This window comes from Antennarius striatus, chromosome 6 (assembly GCF_040054535.1).
Source record: "Antennarius striatus isolate MH-2024 chromosome 6, ASM4005453v1, whole genome shotgun sequence".
NCBI classification, from domain to species: domain Eukaryota; kingdom Metazoa; phylum Chordata; class Actinopteri; order Lophiiformes; family Antennariidae; genus Antennarius; species Antennarius striatus.
Window position 1 is genome coordinate 7,814,540 of NC_090781.1, and position 19,760 is coordinate 7,834,299.

General features: G+C 42.8%; 1 protein-coding gene across 1 annotated transcript in view; it reads right to left on the minus strand.

The window, feature by feature from the left end:
* Window positions 1-19,760, minus strand: part of ift80 (intraflagellar transport 80 homolog (Chlamydomonas)) — a 34,608-nt gene that overhangs the window by 6,167 nt on the left and 8,681 nt on the right. Inside the window, exons 9-15 of the mRNA XM_068317349.1 lie at window positions 8,396-8,575; window positions 7,054-7,172; window positions 5,877-5,951; window positions 3,541-3,704; window positions 3,389-3,453; window positions 2,428-2,563; window positions 2,179-2,326 (exon numbers count right to left, since the gene is read on the minus strand). Coding sequence (XP_068173450.1) covers window positions 2,179-2,326; window positions 2,428-2,563; window positions 3,389-3,453; window positions 3,541-3,704; window positions 5,877-5,951; window positions 7,054-7,172; window positions 8,396-8,575 — 887 coding nt within the window. The remainder of the gene's footprint in view (window positions 1-2,178; window positions 2,327-2,427; window positions 2,564-3,388; window positions 3,454-3,540; window positions 3,705-5,876; window positions 5,952-7,053; window positions 7,173-8,395; window positions 8,576-19,760) is intronic.

Below are 19,760 nucleotides of genomic sequence, written 5' to 3' on the forward strand. Positions count from 1 at the left end.
AAAAAAACCATTTCCAACAAACAACTTTCTGTGAAAATTGGGGTGCTGTGTGAATAAAAACGTATTCAGATGAAAACAGCACAGAGACAACATTTCAAATGGTGAAATAGAAAAAAACTGAATTATTTTTAAACATGATATCCTCATTTAGGAATTTGATGCCAGTAACCGGTGTTCCCTCTAATCTGCGCGTGCCTGCGCAATTGCGTACTGATCGCACATTCTTAGCGTACAAGAAATGACATTCATTAAGATTTTTTTAAATTTATGGATATTAATCATTAAATGCTGTTACTGCTAGATAATTTATGGGTAGTAGAAATGCTAATAAAAAAAAAAAGAGTAATTAGATTATTTACAGACAAAGAGTTTCAGGCATTACACTGTATCACAAACAACAGCACACGTCATAGTGCAAAATGTGAATGTTTTAATGTGAACAAAATGTTATGTCTCAAAGATTTATACGGTATGTATCATTTCTTCCAGGTCAGGGCCCTTAGCCAGGCCACAACTGGACCTCACCTATGGGCCAAAGCAGGACCCTCACATATAACATACTACACATCTCATGGAGAACAAGATTTTTGTCTTTTTCATTTCAAGTGGGCCAAATCACTTATATTAAAAGTAAACTAATGAAAAAATGCTGCTGTAATTTGATTCTTTTAATAAGCCATGTATCTTTCTACGATCGAAGGTTTTGATGTGTGTTACTGGTGTGTGGCCACAGCGTGCACATCTGATGTTGCTCACAGTGGTCGTCAGTGTGCTCAGGAAGCTTGTGAGTTTACCCAGTCACATGAAAAATTAGAGGGAAACCCCAGCTCAGAGCCGTTGGGATGGGGTGATGTTTAGCACCACCACCCCTTCATTTAAAAACAGTCTGCAAAGTTTGGAAACTGAATTTTAGTAATTTTTAAAGTGGAATGTGTCCCCAGTCGTACCTGATGTTGGGTTTCAGTTATTCAAAAGCTAGACGTGTTTCATTCAGTGATGGATGTTGGCTTTTGCATTGTTCACCGATAAATCCACCTCGGTCCCCCTTCAGTGAGTTAAGGAGACGTTTCTGGATCTGGTTTGAATACGGGTTGTCAGCCGGATGCAGCGACAAACTGTGTTCACAAACAGTGGCTTCTGGAAGTGTTTTCTGAGGCCGGGCAGAGATGTCCACTCAGAAGCCTGTCTGTTTTTAATGCAGTGCCATCTGAGGGCCAGATGATAACTGCTATCTAGTCTTAGTTTTCAGGCTTGTCCCGTCATTCCAGAGATTTCTTTAGATTCTCTGAACTTTTTTGATGACGTTGTGACTGCAGACGATGAAATCCTCAAATTCTTTGTAATTTTACATTGAGAAACGTTTTTCTTAAACTGTTTCTCTACCTTTCACTTCAGTCCTTCACAGAGCGGCGGCCCCCTCCCCATCTTTACTTTAGAGAGAATCATCATCCTCTCTGGATGATCATTTTAACCCAATGATGACTAACCTGAAGCCAGTTAACAGAGTTACATTTGAGACGTTACATCAGGAGATTTCTTTTAACGGTTCACAACTTTTCCAGTCTTCTAACACTGTTCCAACATTTCTGAAAAAATGTTACTGACATCAATTTCAAAATGGGCCTAAAAAAAGGCAAACATTGAAATTTTCCATTTGCACAATGTCTTTGTCTTTGTGCTATTTTCAGTTAAATGTGCAATTTCCATCTTTAGTGTCAGTGTTTTTGGAAATAGGATCGCACAAAGCCTGAAAAAAAAAGAGGATTAAGGAAAGAAGTATAAACAGAAAGCTATAAACTGCTACGCTCATAAAGAAAAGCGCAGACTGTACAATATGAGCGCACATGAAGATGGAATCGGAGGTTAGAATTAGTTTAGCAGAGACATACAAAAGTAGTCCAGGTCCTACATACAGTGATGGCGCTCTGCCTCAGCACCTCCTGTAGCAGCTGAAGCCAAGGACTTTCTGACAGAGAGCATTGTACATCCTGACAGCTCCTGGCAGAGCAGGGAGTCTCAAGCACCGTGTGTTATGCTGTGGGGAATCAGCTGGAAGGGCCAAAAGGCTGCTTCTATCTCTCAACTGAACATTTTTCCAACCACCTCTCCTCCATAACCATTAAACTCGCGTAGAAACCAGTGTTAGAAAGGTGAGAACATAGAACTGGACTTGTTTACCTGCCGTCCTTCATGTGCTGTGTTCTTGGCAGCAGGTCCTTATCAGTGAACACAACACTGGGGTAGTGCCACAGTCTTAGCTGTTTGTCTTGGACTCCACAAAGTATGTTGGCAGCATCATTCCAGGCAATATTGTGAACCATGCTGCCTACAGGACAGACCACACGTACAACCATCACTGTAAATGAATGTGCATCTAAAAACAGTCACATCATATTTCCCTGAGTGGGTTCCTTCCTCCCATCTCACCAATTTTGCAGATTTTAGGTTCTCGCCCAAGATGGTGCACAGAGGTCAGGTAAAGGTCACGATTCTTGTCTATCAGAGCGATCTTCCTTTCAGTGGAGGGGCCACACTGGTCCAGAGCGACCTCCGCTACCTCCAGCTACACACATGTAAATGAGATGGAAAACAGTTGATATGAGGGACGACAAAAGATCAGTAAAATGATGTTAAAGGGGACGAGGTGTCACGTCAACATGACACAACCGTCTGTCTTTCCCTGTGGGTCTGACGCCAAAGGCCTTTACTCTTTCTCTTGCTCTGCCTTTCTTGCCTATCCCTCATTGATATGGGTTAGACAGACATGCTGAGGTGCATGATGACGTCAAAAACATGCCACATATACATATATTGTATGCAAACATTTTTTTTGAAAATGATATTCTTCAAACCTGATCAGTGTTTGGAGAGGTCTGTACGTTCTACAATGTAGTTAGCGAAAAGTACGTTATCCCTGCAAGTTAGCAAGTTAGTTGTGTTGCTGCTACAGAAGAAAAAAACAACAACAAATCCTTCAAACTTTATTTATGGAGTATTAATTTGAAGGTCTGGTCCCACAACAATAGAAAAAAGTATCATCGTAAAATTAGTTCAAATTAGTGGAATCAGCGTGATTGGTGAAATCACTAGCAGATTTGAAGTTGTTGCGCTTTTGAGTAATGTCTGACACATTTTGATGGGTTTCTGACTCCAAAGTTTACATTTAAAATGGTTTACATTATAAGTCTCGTGTGAGGGATATAAAATCCTCTGCTACGTTTGCGAGAATGTAAAACAGTTTCCCTATGCTGATTCCTGATGTAGTCAGGAGCTAACAAATAAAATAAATATCACTAATATATTATGGAGGGAAAAAGCAACAGCGTCAGAACAGTTCTTGTTATTGTAATATACAAGGTGTAAGTATAAAGAGGGGAGGGTTACTCACCATGTGTATTAAGGGCTTCCCATCACGAAGGGCTTTCCCAGTAGTGGCCTCAAAAAGAAAAATGGCTGATGAAGAGAAAGATGAAGAGAAAACGATAAAAACACAGTCAATCCTATGTACAGAGTCATCATGGGGGACGGTGCTCTGCTCACCTTTTTCATCAGTCTTGTCCCGGATAGCGACGACGTCATTACTTAGTGAGATGCTCTGAGCGTTTAGGATACTGGCTCTCATACCAGGGAACTTGGGGGTAGAAATAAGTCGACCCTCATAAGAGAAAATATATAGTCCAGCTCCATCTACTAGCAGAACATGTCTGGGTAGGGGAGAAAAGAAGATGCAATGGGTGAGAGTGAAGTGTATACGTGACATGTAGAAGGGAGGTGAGCGAGGAGACGGATGATATTAAATGTTGAAGAGAAGAAAGAAAGAAGAGCTGAGTTCATCAACTGACACATGCAGCCCATTTAAACATGTAATGCCCGTTAACAAAGCACTGACTTACTCTGCAGGACTCATCAAACTCATCTGTGATTTCAGAATGGCCAGTAATCTATTTACCTCCATGCTGAGTGTCAGCGTCGCTGCAATGGAGGAATGCACAAGAGCTAGTCTATATAGATCTAATTCCCCCAGTGCTTTCATTCACACTCTCATTTGCATGACGAGGTCTGGATGATGCAGACCTGCATTTCCCAACCACAGAGCAAAAACTCAAAGGGTTTTGTTTAGTCTTAAAAGCTGTGACAAAAAATAAATAAACCGATGTTGAATTAATGTATAATTAATTAAAAAAAATAGAATAAACAATTTAAAGAAAAACAGACCTGAATGCAGATCATTCCTTGGCTCCTACCGTCAAAATTTGCCTCACGTGCCCCTTTCGCTATCACAAAGCAATGCATGTGTCAGCTTGACTTGTCACCCAGTGTATAGTCTGCCTAAGACCTTTCATTCTTCCCTGATGTCTGTTGCCTGAAGCAACCAACTGATGTGTAACAGCTATGAAAGGGGCTCCAGAATATGATAATTCATCAGTTTCTGTCTGAGCGTGAGCCTCACTTCATCGTCCAAGTAGCTTTATGGTGAGGGTAGTAGAGATCAGCAGCAGCACAAACAAAAGTTGGTAAAAAATCAACTCCATCATCTCCACTACCTACTATGTTCTAGTATGAGGTGTGAAACTATTTAAAACAAATTAAAAGAAAAAAAAATTATAAATCAACTGAACTGGCAGCAGCTTGTGTCAAGAGAAAGACTTTCTGCCAGAGAAAGACTTTCCACTGATGGCACAGGAGCAGCTAGCAGAGATCAGAGAAGGTCTCATGTTAAAATTGAATTTCAAGACATGGCTTTGGACTGGTTTATACCCCCAGATAACATTTGATTGGCCCCTGAAGTGCCCTGGCCTATCATTTGTCTTTTTTATATTTACTTTTTTTGGTGAAGGGAGCCTCAAACATGACTAACTAAAGCAATACTGCATTTACTTCAAGTGGGAAGCTTGAACGGGAAGGAGTTCTGAGTTTATAACTTTTGATGAAACCTGCATGTCATGAGAATAAGTGAGAACTGGTCCCTCTGTTGTGATCTGAAGTGGGAAAATTAGGAAACCAGATAATCTGAGGGGACTTGAAGGTGGCATGAGACTGCACTTATTCTTCTTGAACAGGAAGAAGAGGAAGACGAGGAAGAAGAAGAAACATACTTTATCTCCGTAGGGAAATAATTTTTTTTCTCCACTTTTTAAAATCTATTTTCACATAAAGTTTATATACAGACACCAGGGGGCCTGTAAGCACGCAAATAGGGACGGGGTGGTGATAGAGTGTTGGGCAGCTATATTGCATTGCGTCCAATTAACAACTTGTTAGGGGATGATGCCCTCAGATTGCTCAAGGGCACCTCAGCAGTGCTCAGGGGGTCAACTGTTACGTCTCCACTGCCAGTTCACACTTCAAACCTTCTGGTCTACTTGGGTCTTGAACCGGCCACCCTCTGGTTCTCACACCAAGACCCAGTGAACTGAGTTACTAGCGCCCCACATTGCTTGTGCTTCTATCCCCCATAGGAGCTTCGTGGTGGGTTAAGATCACCAATGTTTGTGTTAACATTTAAAAGTGTGTTACAAGTTATCAAGTTGGTATGGTCACTGACATAGAAAAAAACCTAACCTGTTAAAATGTGCTATAAAAGGGTGAGAAATGCGGATCTATGCAGTATTGTTAATCCTAATTCTTGAGGTGTCCTCACATGTAGGATACTGAATGTCAGAGCTGCATACTTGTGTCACAAGTGAGTGAGTTCCAACTGTACGCCAATGGTTTAGTACAGAGATGTACGGTTTGGAACATAGCACTAGATTACTGTGTGTGTGTGTGTGTGTGTGTGTGTGTGTGTGTGTGTGTGTGTGTGTGTGTGTGTTTTCTTGTTTGCTAGCCTGATGAGAGGGCAGTGCAAAGTAACAAATCTTTAGAGAAAGACTCACTTCTCCGCTTGCAAGATGAGACTCACTGTTCCTTCCTTCAGGTCAAAGATGACGGGAGTGTTCCAGTTTCTTGTACTGGTATGAATAAACATTGCAAACAAACAGAAAAATATGTGAAAACACAGACAACTAATAACATAGGCGCTACAGCTGATCCAACTGAAAAAAAACATAGAACAGAAACACTAAATAGTTCTGAAAGACAACAAACTGAGGGAAATATCACTGAAATCAGAAGAGATGCAGAGCAACAAGAAAACAGGGACACAATGAACTGAACATCCTGTACAAAACTTTTGCTCGTTTTTGCCGTCTCCAGTCGGAGATGGCTGAATACTGTTGGTGTCATTGTCTACCTGTGATAAATGTCCAACAATTTCTTTGCCTGGTTTGATGAACGTTACACAACGTATGTGTGAACACAGAACCTCTGGCTGATGACGCCTGATGCTGTGGTAAAGAGGAAGGGTAAAATAGAGTGGGGAGTAACTTTAGATGGGGAACAAGGGTGTATAAGTCTAGTCTAAGTGTACTAGTCATGAAGATCTTGCACAGGTGAGCATGTCAAATAAATTTTTTGTTTTAAGTTACTGTGACAATAATGTGTTGCTCCCCTTCTGCAGTGAAGTTGTCCACTGTTTCTTGCCCCTCATTCTCAAAGCAAAGTGTTTCTGAAGCATTTGAAAAGATTCTTATTCAATGTTGTTTGTCTGGAGCATCGTCTCGCCCTGCTGTTTATGTTAAATGGCTTTGCAACAGCCTCAGAGGCCCGGATTGCTCTGCATTGGAACTGTGAACCAGAGAAGGTTCATCTTAGAGGAGACCGTCACAGCGAGACAAACCCGCGTCTTGGCAAGGCTCAGTCGTGGAGAATGGGCCCTTATATAGGAAAACCTATTCGTCTACTGCCATTTGAATTTGCCGGTTTTGTGGTGAGGAGCTTATTGAGCCCAAAAGAAGAGGTGGGAGGTGTAGCATTAAAGCTGCTATGTTCAGGATGTGCAAAAATAAAAAATAGATTCCAAATTAACCCCTAAAATTTCACCAACAGTCCAACAGGCGGAATCTACATTTGAGCTGAATAAGGATCAGGCCAACAAACAACCAAGTTGTGTGAGAGACGTTCTTGAGGTCAGTGTGAATACAGGAGGATCAGAGACAAGAGTTGACTACTGACTTGTAAATATAGCACTGGAGGGAAGTGGCAACCACCAGGTGACCGTATGCCAGGGACGCTTTGATGACTCGATCCCTGAACTCCAATATGTCCACTGCATTATTCATCACATTCCTCACCTGAGGAAAAAGCGATCAGGGGTTAAGTGAGTAAGAGCTAAGAGGGGGGGGGGGGAAGACAAGTAGAGGTGAATTTGGTTCTTAGAAATTATTGAACTGTCATAAAATTCATACAACTGTGTAAATACTTCTGAATATACACAGTACAATATGTCCAAGTATATGCAGGGCAACTGTGGTCAGAGAAAGCAGAGCAGATTTACTGTTTTAAGTGTGCATGCAGTGGTTGCTACTCATTTTTTTCACCTGCATAGATAAATACTTCCCTCCAGCTCTCACTGAGAATGAATGAAAAGGCTTTTTCCAGCACCAGGTGAAAGGTGGGGTTATTTTCACAGCTTTACAAATCTTCCTCCTCTGCTCCCTCCAGCAAGCCAAATTTACATGCAACACAACCAGAAATAAAAAACATTCGACCGCAAGGTGGTAAATTTAGCGGGCTGATTCACAAACCACTGGCAGATGTGCACTTTTAAAAAGGACTGTGAGGAAGAGTGGGGGGAGGAGGGAGACAGAAAAACGCCTGCAAGGCTGAAAATAAATTGTTGATGACCTGACTCTGTTGAGTTTACACAAACTGCACTTGAGAAAGATGTCTATGGCAAAGTAATGCAATGCGTGTTGGCTCACATACATGTTATTTCATCTGTAGGTGTACCCTTCTGAAAGTATACAAGTGTGTGCATGTGTGTATGTACATTTGGGTGTGTTAACCGCTTGTAAACGCTACCTTGTGGTTAGAAAGAGTTTAAACAGTAGAGAATGGTGCAGCGAGAAAGGCAGCGAGACAAGCTGCTCATTGTCACAGCGAAGCTGCACACTGAGAGGGTCCAGCTTTAATATATGGATACAACCAGTGGTCACATAGTAAAGGCCTGGAGTGTTTGCTCCTGCAAGTAGCAAGTGAACAACTGGTGTCGGATGATGTCGTTTCCCACTGACTTCAATTCAAAATAAATGGTGTTTGAGATATTATTCTTAAATTCACCAGACAGCACTGAGACAACTAGAGGGTTTGTTTAGTATCTGTTTAGTATCTTCTACAATTATTGTGTTGCTTTTACTTTATTCTCAGTCATTTATTGCATTTGTCTCATGTCTTTTGTTGAGATGGATTCCTTTTTTTTGCTTCTATCAACACGTTATACTTTATGAATCCCTCCACAATTCTCGGTTTCATCATGTCAATGCAGTGACGGTGCCGTGCACGTCTCTTCATCTACCTGCATGGTCCTCCTCTTGGTGAGGCTGACCTCAAAGTTCTTCCATTCCCAGTGCTGCTCCACCACATGGGCAAAGATCACATGCCCATTGCCACAGGCCCCCGCCAGCTGGATGCCGTCTGCAGACCAGGCCAAGCTGAATATGCTCCCTGTGTTGGGCTTCTCCAATGCATGAGACCACTGGGAATAGAGAGAACACTAGAATTAATGGCCAAAGATTTATCAACAACTCGTAACAATGAGCTTGAGGGCAGTTTAAGAACTAGAAGCAATGAGATTAGAGATGAGAGGGGATCAGAGTCAAGAGTCATGTATGGGGAAGTCTGTACATGAGAGAGAGTGCACATCATGTAACTGTACTAGGAAGACAGGGAGGGAGGGGCAGGCAGTCAGTCATTGAGCTGTGATGAACTGTGAGACACTGAAGTAGCGCTCAGCTCTGCCAAGTCCAGCACTCGTGCTCGTAAACATACACTCTGCTATCCTCATCTATTACACACACGGGGGGCAGGGGCACCGGGAGGAAAAGGGAGGTTTTATATACGAGGCCCCAGGACCAAGCCAGACGCTGATTAAAAAGACTTCTCCCTTCTTTTCATAAGAAAACGACTAGAAAGGTAGAGCTGTCAGGAGATGAACGGATGCAAAGATGAACAGAACTAAAGATGTGCAGCCACTGAAGACAAAAATACAATCTTTCACTGTTTTTCTCAGGTGTCTCTTTTCTCTTCCTAGTCCCCTTGTTTTTCATCTTTTTTCCACACTCCTGTCTCTTATGTGTTCTGTAATGTTCACAAAAAACAACAATGGACACTCTTTGAATGGACTCAGATGAGTTGAGTTTGAATACACTGGCCATTAACAATTGTCCAGTTTGTTTCCCACTCCAATCTGCTCATGAAGTAAGACCAGTACAAATGTTAGCTTAGCGCTGCCTGCAATGGAGAGACAAGTGTGCGGTGAAGTTTGAAGAAAAGGTTTGTGTTGTTGCCTCATACTCGTACAGCGATGGGATGTGTGTTGTGGCTTAAGGTTGTTACCTTACCACAACAGGATGTAGGTTATAGACCCACTGCTTGAATTTTACTCCCTCTATTGTTCTACTTGTACACAGCATGTAGCTCAGCTGGTTTGGGTCAGTAGCCTCCAAGCAAGTGTCATACAGGTCAAAGGAGTGTTGGGGAAAAAATAAGATCTGTCTAAAAAAACCCCAACATCTGTTGATTAAAATTTCATGTGGACATGAAGTTTTAATCAACTTGAATTAATATCTTTCTAACTTCTTGTCCTTCATTTCCCCTTTGTTGTAAAACCCTTTATGTTTTCTTGCTGATATGCCCTGAAATAGACATTAACCTTCCTTCATTAGATGTGCTTTCTCTTTCACAGCTTTTTCAATCTTTAGTCGATCCACAGGCAAAGCACCCCGGCCAAGTCTGGACAACCATAAGAGCATGTCTGCTCTGCAGCTAAAATCTGTAGATGGCCCGCTCTGCATTAAAGCACCCCAAAAAGGAAAGGCAGAGGGGTGGAATAGAGGAAGGAGGGAGGGTTGGATATATGTATGGAGGGTCAGAGATGCAGATCAATGTATACACCAGACTGTAATGAAGCAGGACATATGATATCAGGCCAAGAAGCACTGCTGGATCCATGCTTACCTAATGCCTTTAACACATTGAACCATTTGAATCCTTTTTAGCCTGCCAGAAGGCCGGCAAGCGAGAATGAGAGTGTGCCTCTGGAAAGCAGGGGTTGTCTTAATGTTTGTGTGTGTGTGTGTGTGTGTGTGTGTGTGTGTGTGTGTGTGTGTGTGTGTGTGTGTGTGTGTAGTACTTGTGTCAATACATGTCTGTGTAGATGCAATAAAGAACATGCATATAATGGCATCCTGATGATGGAAGAAACTAAGATGGAAGAATATCAGAGAAATTCATAGACAGGAATGCCGACAATATGAGAAAATAAACCAACTTTTATCTGTGTAAAAAACAGCCATTACGTAAATACATTAAAAAAAACAGTAATTGGTAGTAATAGTCATTAATACAAATAAATCTATGCAGTGTCACAAATGATGCAATATCATAATTTAAAATATTATCGGAAAACAGAATTTTGCAATACTCCAGGGTCTTGACAAATCCAATAAAAATGGTGTGTGTCAGAAATGAAGAGGTGGAGGAGAAAAGGAATGAGGTCGGACCATTAGTGGACAAACAAAAAAGAAGTGGAGGAGATGAGAAAATAAGAAATAACCTGGGAAGGAGAATCGTAGAGGCAGTAGATTTTGGCAACTGCTTTTATTGCAACCAAAAGGAGTGGAACTCTACAAGATAAAGAAAAAACTCAACTGGATATGATACAAGAAAATGAAGAAGTAGGAAAACATGTAGAAAGAGTGCATGAAGGCCAAAATGAAGACTAAGGAATAACAAGTTGGATGTTGAAGGTGGGTGTGGACCTTCATCTCCTGTAGCAGGAGTCCACTCTCTGGTCACTGAACCCTGTCTGTCCACAATGGGCAGCTTTGTGGCCAGAGAGAAGGTGGCAGACATGACGTATAGTTCTCAGCTGAGCTCTGGAGGAGGGGGGGGGGGGGGGGCTCGCAAATGCACAATGAGCTTATACACGCAGCTACGTACATATAGCAGCGATGCATGGCTGTGCGTGTCAGGCTAGGTAGACACTACAATGCAGATAGAAACACACGTGACCACAGATGTGCTGGTGTCAAAGACGCAGCAGGAGAACCAGGTCGGCAGCCAGTTGTGATGATCACTGAGAAACGAGCTGAACACACACACGTGCATCCTGTGTGTGTTGACGTGTGTGTTCATGTGACTCAGGCACACACAGACGTTAGTTGCATGTAGGTGACAAACCAGCAGATGCTAAACTAGAATAAGACGACCTGACGAAACACCATGGTCTGATATCCGTCACCATATTTAGGTCACGCATCCGACCGTATCCCATAGCGACACAGATCACAAATTGGAGAAATCACAACTAATCACAACAAAAAGAACGTTACAACTAATCTGAGTGTAAACCCTCTTTAGAGTGTCTGTAAGGAGTGAACTTGCCCTCCTCTTCCTGCTCCTCCTCCTCCTCACCCCACCTCCCTTCCTCCACTCTACTTCTCGACATATGTTTACCATTACGACTGGCAGGTGTTGTGGGCCTACCCCTTCTCTATATTGTTGGCCTATAGCTACAGCCAACATGAGGAGGCCTGCGAAGAGGTTATGTTAGCTCAAAGGCAAGAAAGTCTTATTGTGAGAAGCCCCAAAATATTGCATCTAATATAAAGCAGCCTCTGCCACTATGTGCACCTCTCCATGGGTCACGTGTGGCGTGGCTTTTTTTCCCCTACACTTAATTTACTTATACAATACTCTCCACGTGGCTGAATTGTTATGGTATGAAAGGTAATCTTTGACTAATGTGGTAACCATGGAAACAATCAGCATCCATTGTAGCTGACAGGATGCAGATCAGTGATGATCCTTCCCTTTACATCCACCGTGAAAAAACCTACAGGTGTGAGCATAAAGTGTCAATCTTTAGTGGAGGAGAAGAAGAACAACATGAGTAACGTTAGCGTTACCTGAAACAGCACCCTGACCTTCATACCGCGAGCAGGGCAGTGGGGGGTGTTAAGGGCAGGGGGGTGGAGCTTGAGCCAGTAAAGGGGTTAAAGACACATGTCTGGTCTAATGGCTCCCAGCGGAGCTATCTGCTGATTCAGCCCCATTATTTCACAAGCATTAATGTCTGCCATGACCGCTGCAACCCCCCCAGGCCCCCCTCCCCTAACACAAGTCAACATCATGCTAATCAGAGAGGGAATTTTAAGTGCTTCTCGTCCCTTATCCTCTTGTCACACTGTATTTTTGACTCACCCTTATTTACGGCGACACGTTGCCATGTTTTAAAGTATTATTGTCTATGCTGTTGTGCTTCTGTTCTGGCCATACTTTTTTCGCACATTTTTAAAACATTAAAATTGCTTCAATTTTTCAGGAAGTGATGTTGCTGTGGTAACAGTACTGGTGCGTCTCATTGTTACATATTAGTTTATCGCTGTCCTAGTGGGATCTAGTCTAGTGCAGGGTTAACAGTCTTACATAAATCAGAACAGATGGCAGACTTTGCGCAGCCAGCTGGCTTCAGTTTGCCTGTGTGTCTGTGCAGGACAGGACCTGGCAGTGCAGGTACAGAGTGTAAATCCCTGCACATAATAAACACAACACACATGTTTGAGTGTAACGGACACTTGACACACAGGCAAGTATCTGGCTATAAACAGACAAAGAGTTTGCACGTATGAAAATGCTGACACAAAATCTATTCTTCAAAACAAAGTCCATTCAGGAATAGGCTGCGGGAGACGAAGCTGCGAAAAAGAGAGAGTGAAACTAAAAGTAAAACATTTGTTTGGAGAAAGGAGGAGATGTTTCTGGATGAGGGTTCAGTAATCTCTCCACTGATTAGGAGGCCTTGTAAATGTCAATCTGCACTGACCTATCCATGGGGGATGTGGTTGACAAATGGGATGAAGCAAACTGGACCAATGTATGTCAATGTGTGGTTTAGAACTTGTCTCCAGGATAGAAGAAAAATCTGAATCATCACAGATTTTCGAGATTTGAGGCGGTGGTTATGAACTAAACCATGTGTAAATGTATATTTAATTATTAAGTTAAAGCTTTCACAATGAACTGTATTTGAAGTCCTACACTGGGATGTTAATTCTATGTTTGAAATGAGCAGGTACCCATTGTATATACTAGGTAGACTTTCAGATGACTTTCTTTGCCTGGTCTGCTGTCCAACAAACTGTTTGCCGTCCTTTACTCCACAGTCAAACACAACAGCTTCAGTTAAAACACAAGCCCATTTCTAAACATAAGTCAGTTGGAGGAGCGCTCCTATTCTCTGCATTGAAATCCCCATTTGGCTTGGATAAAGAGATACAGACACAGGGCCTGGGCGCATGGAGAGTGGCACCAGTTGCAGATTTGGCAGTGTGAGGGGAAACAGAGAGGTGTGGGTGGGTGAGCGAGCGATGGGAGGGAGGGGGTAGGGGGACAGGGGGGGCAAGACAAACTGGAAGATAGGGAGAGGGAGGAGGAAAGAGGGAGAGGTGGGGGGAGAGAAGAGAGAGTAATGATCCACACATGGTTTCATGCTGGAGCCTCAGCGTAGTAACTATAGACATATGCTGGGGCCTCCTGGGACTCATCAGCAGGACACAGCTGTGAGCTGGGCAGCAGAATTCTATTAGCACCAACTATGCACACATTTGCAAACACACACATGCACGTACACACACGCACAAGCACATACACAATATTTGATTGTGTTTTGGCATGCTACAAACGGCACAACACATGAGCCCTCCAATGGACCCAATACACCATTGATGGCCGTTCTAGAATGCCATGGATCATCTACCGGCCTCCACACAGGTTGAAAGATTAGAAAAAGTTTGCCAATAGTCTGTCGACTTTCTTCAGGATCCCCAGAGACACAGAGTTTATTCTATGACGATAAATAGCAAGACTCTAAACAGCTCCTCAATGTGTTATATAATACCCTAAATTTTATACTTAAGTCTTGGCTTGTGTGTTTTATAATGTGAAAATCACATGATTCGTGATATCATAGATGCACCAGTATCCACATTGGAATACAAACATTCAATAATGAAGCAATCGCTTCTCTGTTGAGGCAAGCGTGTGACAAATTATACCAAAAGGAGAAGCCGGTCAATAAATTAGACGACGCGGTTGCGACGCTTCATTATGATCTCTGTGAAAGCCAGCAGAAAGGAGGGAGGAACCCTCGGGCGCAGCCAAAATTAAGCCCTTTCAAATCATCTTTTTCTAGACGCTGGTCCACTGCCACCATCCCAGCCCTAGACCTTAACAACAGCCGTTAATGAACTCTGGGTTGGCAGTAAAGCTTGAAGTCATATCCCAGCTACGCACATGCTCAGCTTTTGCTTATGTGCACCATGAAAAGTCCTTTATTTGCTCCTTTCATCAGTTTGGCTCATCCTCACGCCTTCTTCGAGTTCATCCTACTTTCTGCTTCTTTTTCTGTGCTATGGTGACATGTTTGTCTAGTGAGTGGAGATAGTGATTTAGTGCTGCTAAGAATGATGACTCTGCCAGAAGGGCTGGCAAGGCACTGTCTCACTGTCATACACTTACTCCAAGCTCTGGGGTAGAGAAGGATGGAGGGGTGGAGGAGTGAAGAGAAAAAAGAGGGAGGGGAAGGGAGCTGACACAGAGGGAGAAAGTTGAGGGAAAGAGAAACCGCTATCTTTTATGGAGACTAATCCTCAAAGCCTTACTAGGCCAACTTTACAGGATATATTGGACAATTCCACACGGCCCCGCCCCTACCCCTCCAACGGCTTTCTGTTTTCAGCTCTTTTTCATGCTCACTCCTTTCTGGTTTCCAACAAGTCAAGCCTGTAGCTGAACTCTAGAAGGGTGTCAAAGTATTACCATGTCAACAAGTGCCATTCACTCTGACCAAACTTTACCTACCCAGGCACCGGGTCACACACTCACACAAGCTCTAAAACTCAGTCATCTTTCACATGGACCTCAGACTACACTGTCTCAGAAAATGTGTCAGGACCCATAAGAAAAGGAGCTCAAAGGGAAAATCGTTATCCTCACATTCAGGGAGGGAAAACTTCAAGAAAGGACTTCATCTTTACATGTGCTGGAACAGACTCAGCAAAATTATTCCTATGAAAATATGAGAGAAATGGTGGAGAGCTCTGAAGGACATTATAGACCCCAGCTGCCCTTTTAAGAACTTGTGGTCTCTTTCTACCAGTTCACAGTGTACAGAGGGAGCGGGCTTACGACAGCGAGAGAGGAAGAGTGCAGACAGCAAAAAATAGCTTGCAAAAGCACAGATTTGTAAGGGGAGGGAGGCTTAAAGTAAGAGCAAGGAAGGGGTGGGAGGGAGCGAGAGAGAGAGTGAGAGAGAGAGAGAGAGAGAGAGAGAGAGGCCCTCCCCAGTTGCCTGGGGAGAAAACTGCTCTGGTGCTGACTCAGGAGTCTCTTTGTTAGATAATGCCTCTCTCCCTCCCTCTCTCTCTCTGTGACACAACCACACTCCAACGTCGTCTTTTCTCAAACACATTTCAAACCTTTTCTTGTCCGAACAAACTCATTCTTTTTCAGATTTAAGCCACTAACTTTACGTTTACCTAATCTTCATTGTCTCTCCTGTGCACCCCCTGCTGTTTTTTTCCACAATTTATCCTTTTAATGTGTGTGTGTGTGAGTATGTCTCCTACTTCTGCAGCCTTCTGATCTCCACTCAAAGTTCCCTCTTTATGTGATGAAAGTAGATAAAGGCGTGCCGTCTAATGATTCTTGTATGGTTACCTTTGTTTTTTCATGATCCACTGACAACGATTTGCGATCACAGTCGAAACTCTGGTTTGTTTTATTCTCTAAGCAATATCTAAATGTCAGCTGGCCAGTGATCGGCAACAAACTGCCAGCACTGGCTCAGGTACACAGTATGCTCCCCAGTGACAGGGGGGTAAAAAAATGTTGGTGGGGCTCATTGAGATGACAGGGAGGCCTGAGGTCTGGCAAGTAGGGAGAAGGTGGCAAGCTATAAAGAATGAGAGTGCACAACTAAGAATAGCATAAAAACAGCACAAGAACACTGGCAGGCCAACCAACAAGAGTGCTAGCTCTCAGGGAAAACAATGGCTGGCATCTATAAGGATGGTAGACAAAGATCCTGCAGAGAATGAGGCAGCACATTAAAGAGGCAGGGGAGGAGAAAGAAACAGCAATAGAGAAAAGAGCCATGGTGAATCCAGTTGGACATGGACCCGTTCCCAGTGTGGTGATGCTGAGCAAGGATCGGGGGACCCCCTTGGACTCCCCCAGAAAAAAAGGGGATGTAAAATGAAAAACTTTGGGGAAGGGAAAAGGAGTTGGAGAACAGCTTTTTGATAAGAGGTAGCTCCCTTTACACATTCAGGACGAAGATGTAACCAGCAGGAACGAAGAAAGACATTTATACTTAAAAATGTGAGACTACCTTCTTTACAAAGAGATTTCCTCGTTACCTGCAAACAAAGCAGGGCAGAGAATGTCAGTTCAATCTCCATCTTGGGTTATTTTTCAGTTGGTGTGTGTGAAAGAACAGAAGAGGTGACTAATGATGTTAAACATTCACAGAGAAACCGAGACATGATTTGTATCTCATCATGCATCTGTGGTGAAGTATAGTCTATAGCTGGGAGAACAGAAGGAAGGTAAGTGGAGAGCAGAGTAAACAGATAGAGATGAACACTGGGGTGTCAGATGGAGTGAAGCAGGCCCTTCAATCACATCTCCAGAAAGAAAGGTTAAAACTAACCAGGAGGAGGAAGGGATATATCAAGTCCTGGGTCTTAGTCTACTTTCTGATCAGCACTGCTGGACGTTCAGTAAAATCAACTTATCAGCAGAGATAATGATGTTACTCTAGTGCGCTAGTCCTGTCCTAAAAATCTGAGGCACTTAAAAGAGAAGTCAGTCAGAATGCCCTTACTGTCTCGTGGCTAATGCATCAGTTAAAACCTGCTTTGGCATTTTGGCAATTAAGGCTTTCATCCCATCTTTACAGATGGCTGATGCTTTACATACTTCAATACTGAGTATAACACAAGTCTCCAGACAGAGAGTTTCCAATCTTCGCAGCTCGATAAGGTTTCAGTGAGTCAGTTCCAGGGAGAAGACATAGGTGTGACTCAGATCTTTAAAGAAAAGCCAAAAACTATTAGCCAAATATTTTAAAAAGGGAGGGATACAATATATATTGAAAAACTCACAATACTCTGTCTTGGATAAGTAGCACTACTTTTCTCCTTGTGATTTTGTTGGTCTATACTGAGACCTAGAATTATAAGCTGTTTTAAGATGTGTAAAATCTTTGTTTATTGCTTCCACTTCTGTTTGTGGAGCATGATCGGTACTGTGCCTTCAACTGTCTCCACTTTTACGTGAATAGTGCAGAAGTTCTGTACTTGTGCTTTCACGGCTGAAACACAGGCACACGTTTTTACTGATACATGGTCAGGAGATAAAAGCCTTGTAACCCACTTACCTTCAGTGCTTCAGAATTGTCCAACACTGGTCATCATTCATTTGAAATACGGCTAGGCTGGTAAATGTTGACCTGGGTCACATTTTGTCACGGTGCAGTCTGAAATCATCTGGAAAGGTGCTGCCTTATTATTTATTGTTATTAACAGATTTCTATTTCACCACGAACGCCCGGTAAGTCTTCCATGAGCACAAAGCCAAAAACAAAGGTGAAATAACAAAATCTGGCTTTTGAAAATCTGGCAGCATTAAAGTCTCCTTGATTACAAGATCCGGCCCCGCTTTTGTGACATGAAGCAAAATGCTGAACTTTTAAACAGTCTCAAAAACATATCCTACAGTTTCCAATATTTTCTCTTCATTTGACATTGTCTATGAGTCACTGACAAAATGATATCGGCCAAAAGAAAATCAAATATTGTGTAGGAATTGCACTGGCAAAACCAAGCATCTATTATATTTATGTCAGCATGGGTGTACAGTGAATAGATGGGGGGGGGGGCACAGGGAAGGCGGGGAGGATTTGGGGGGTGGGGGGGGGCAAAGAAACTGAAGTAAGCGGGTGCTTGCCTGGCACAATGAGTCCTACTTGTTAGCCAGTGACGGTGTCAGGGATCGTGACAGGGTCCAGACGCTAGACACCAGCTGCAGTGCCTCGTAAATAGACTGCTGTCTCGCAGGCACATTTGCACGGCAATGGATGCACACACACAGACACGCAGGCATGTGGGCACATGCATATACTATGGCAGGCACACAGACAGACACTGACTTATTGTCTCTCCCAAATCTTGTAAAAGGGACAGTGAACTTCTCTGTGTTTTGTGTCCTGTTAATGTTCCTGTGTGGAGAAAATGCACTCAACATAAAAACTCTTAATACAGCAAAATTGCAGCTAATATAACCAATTGTATTAATAAAAACATAATCTTTTCAATTACAACAATATGTGGATGTTTTATGGAAGGACCGATCTTTATTTTTAAGTCTGATCTTAGTACTGCATGCTTTCCCAACGCTTTGTCTTTGATGCACATTAAGTATGTGTCTGTGTATTTTGAGAGTTTGCCTCCCCACTCCCTCCACAGTGATAATGGGGACAGTGACAAACAAAATGTACCCCCGGTGCAATGATGGAGAAAATGTGGAGAAAAAGGAAAAGAGTGGGAGAGAGTTAAAGAGTTCAGGGTGAGAGGCGAGCCAAGCTGGACGGGAGGTGAAGGGGTTAAATGCGCGGGGCTGATCCTGCTGAGCCAGCAGCAATATGTTGGAGTGCAAGGTTTCATTGTAGCAGATACAGAATGAAACCCCTTCCCATTAGTCACGCTAGTAACCCAAAAGTCTCGTAGCGCTGTTTAACCCTTACCCTGCTGGTAACAAACCACGGCAACAACACAGGTAAAGCCCTAGTATTGTGTGATTGAAATGTGTTTGTGTTCATGTCATGAGCTCACAGATGTGTGTCGTCTGACTGGATGCGTGACAGAAGCACATGTGTAAATTCACATGTAAGGACATGAATCAAATGGAGGGACTTTTTTTTTTTCTCTTCATTTTCTGAGCTCCCCATTCTCTTCTTGAAAAAGCCTGCCACACCATACAACACAAACTGTCTCTGAGGGTAGAGGGAGGAGAAGGCAAGCATATGCTTCCTTCAGCTCCAGCAGGGCAGAACCATAATCATCATAATTATCATCATCATCATTGTACTGCCTTTATGAAGACATTACACCACAGCAGAGTAAGTGGTGCAGTAGGATAAGACACTTTCCTGATTTTCTTTTAGTTCAAAATATATAAATTATGTTAATGTGCCCTTCCTGAAATGTATACAACACTCCTTATCCCTTTAGAGAATACATATGTGTTGCTACAGTCCTCTCTTCGCTCCATTTGTTTCACTACTACAGAAGAAAGTCATTTGATTCTAATGAAATCAAAATGGAGCATGAAATGCCTGAAGATCAGCACACAAGAACTCAGCGCTGGTTGTTTGCTTTCATTACAACAGGTCTGAAACAACAATACACTGACATCTTTCGGTAAACCCCAAGAGGTCGACACATTTCATGTAGACAAACAGGAAAACTAGTAATATTGTTTCTGGAACGACATTCGGCATAATAAAACATAAATTAACATCATCCTTCTTTCATTTCCCCTCATCAGAACTCCTTCTACTGTCAGCACCAGGTAACAAGAATGTGTGGCATGCAGCC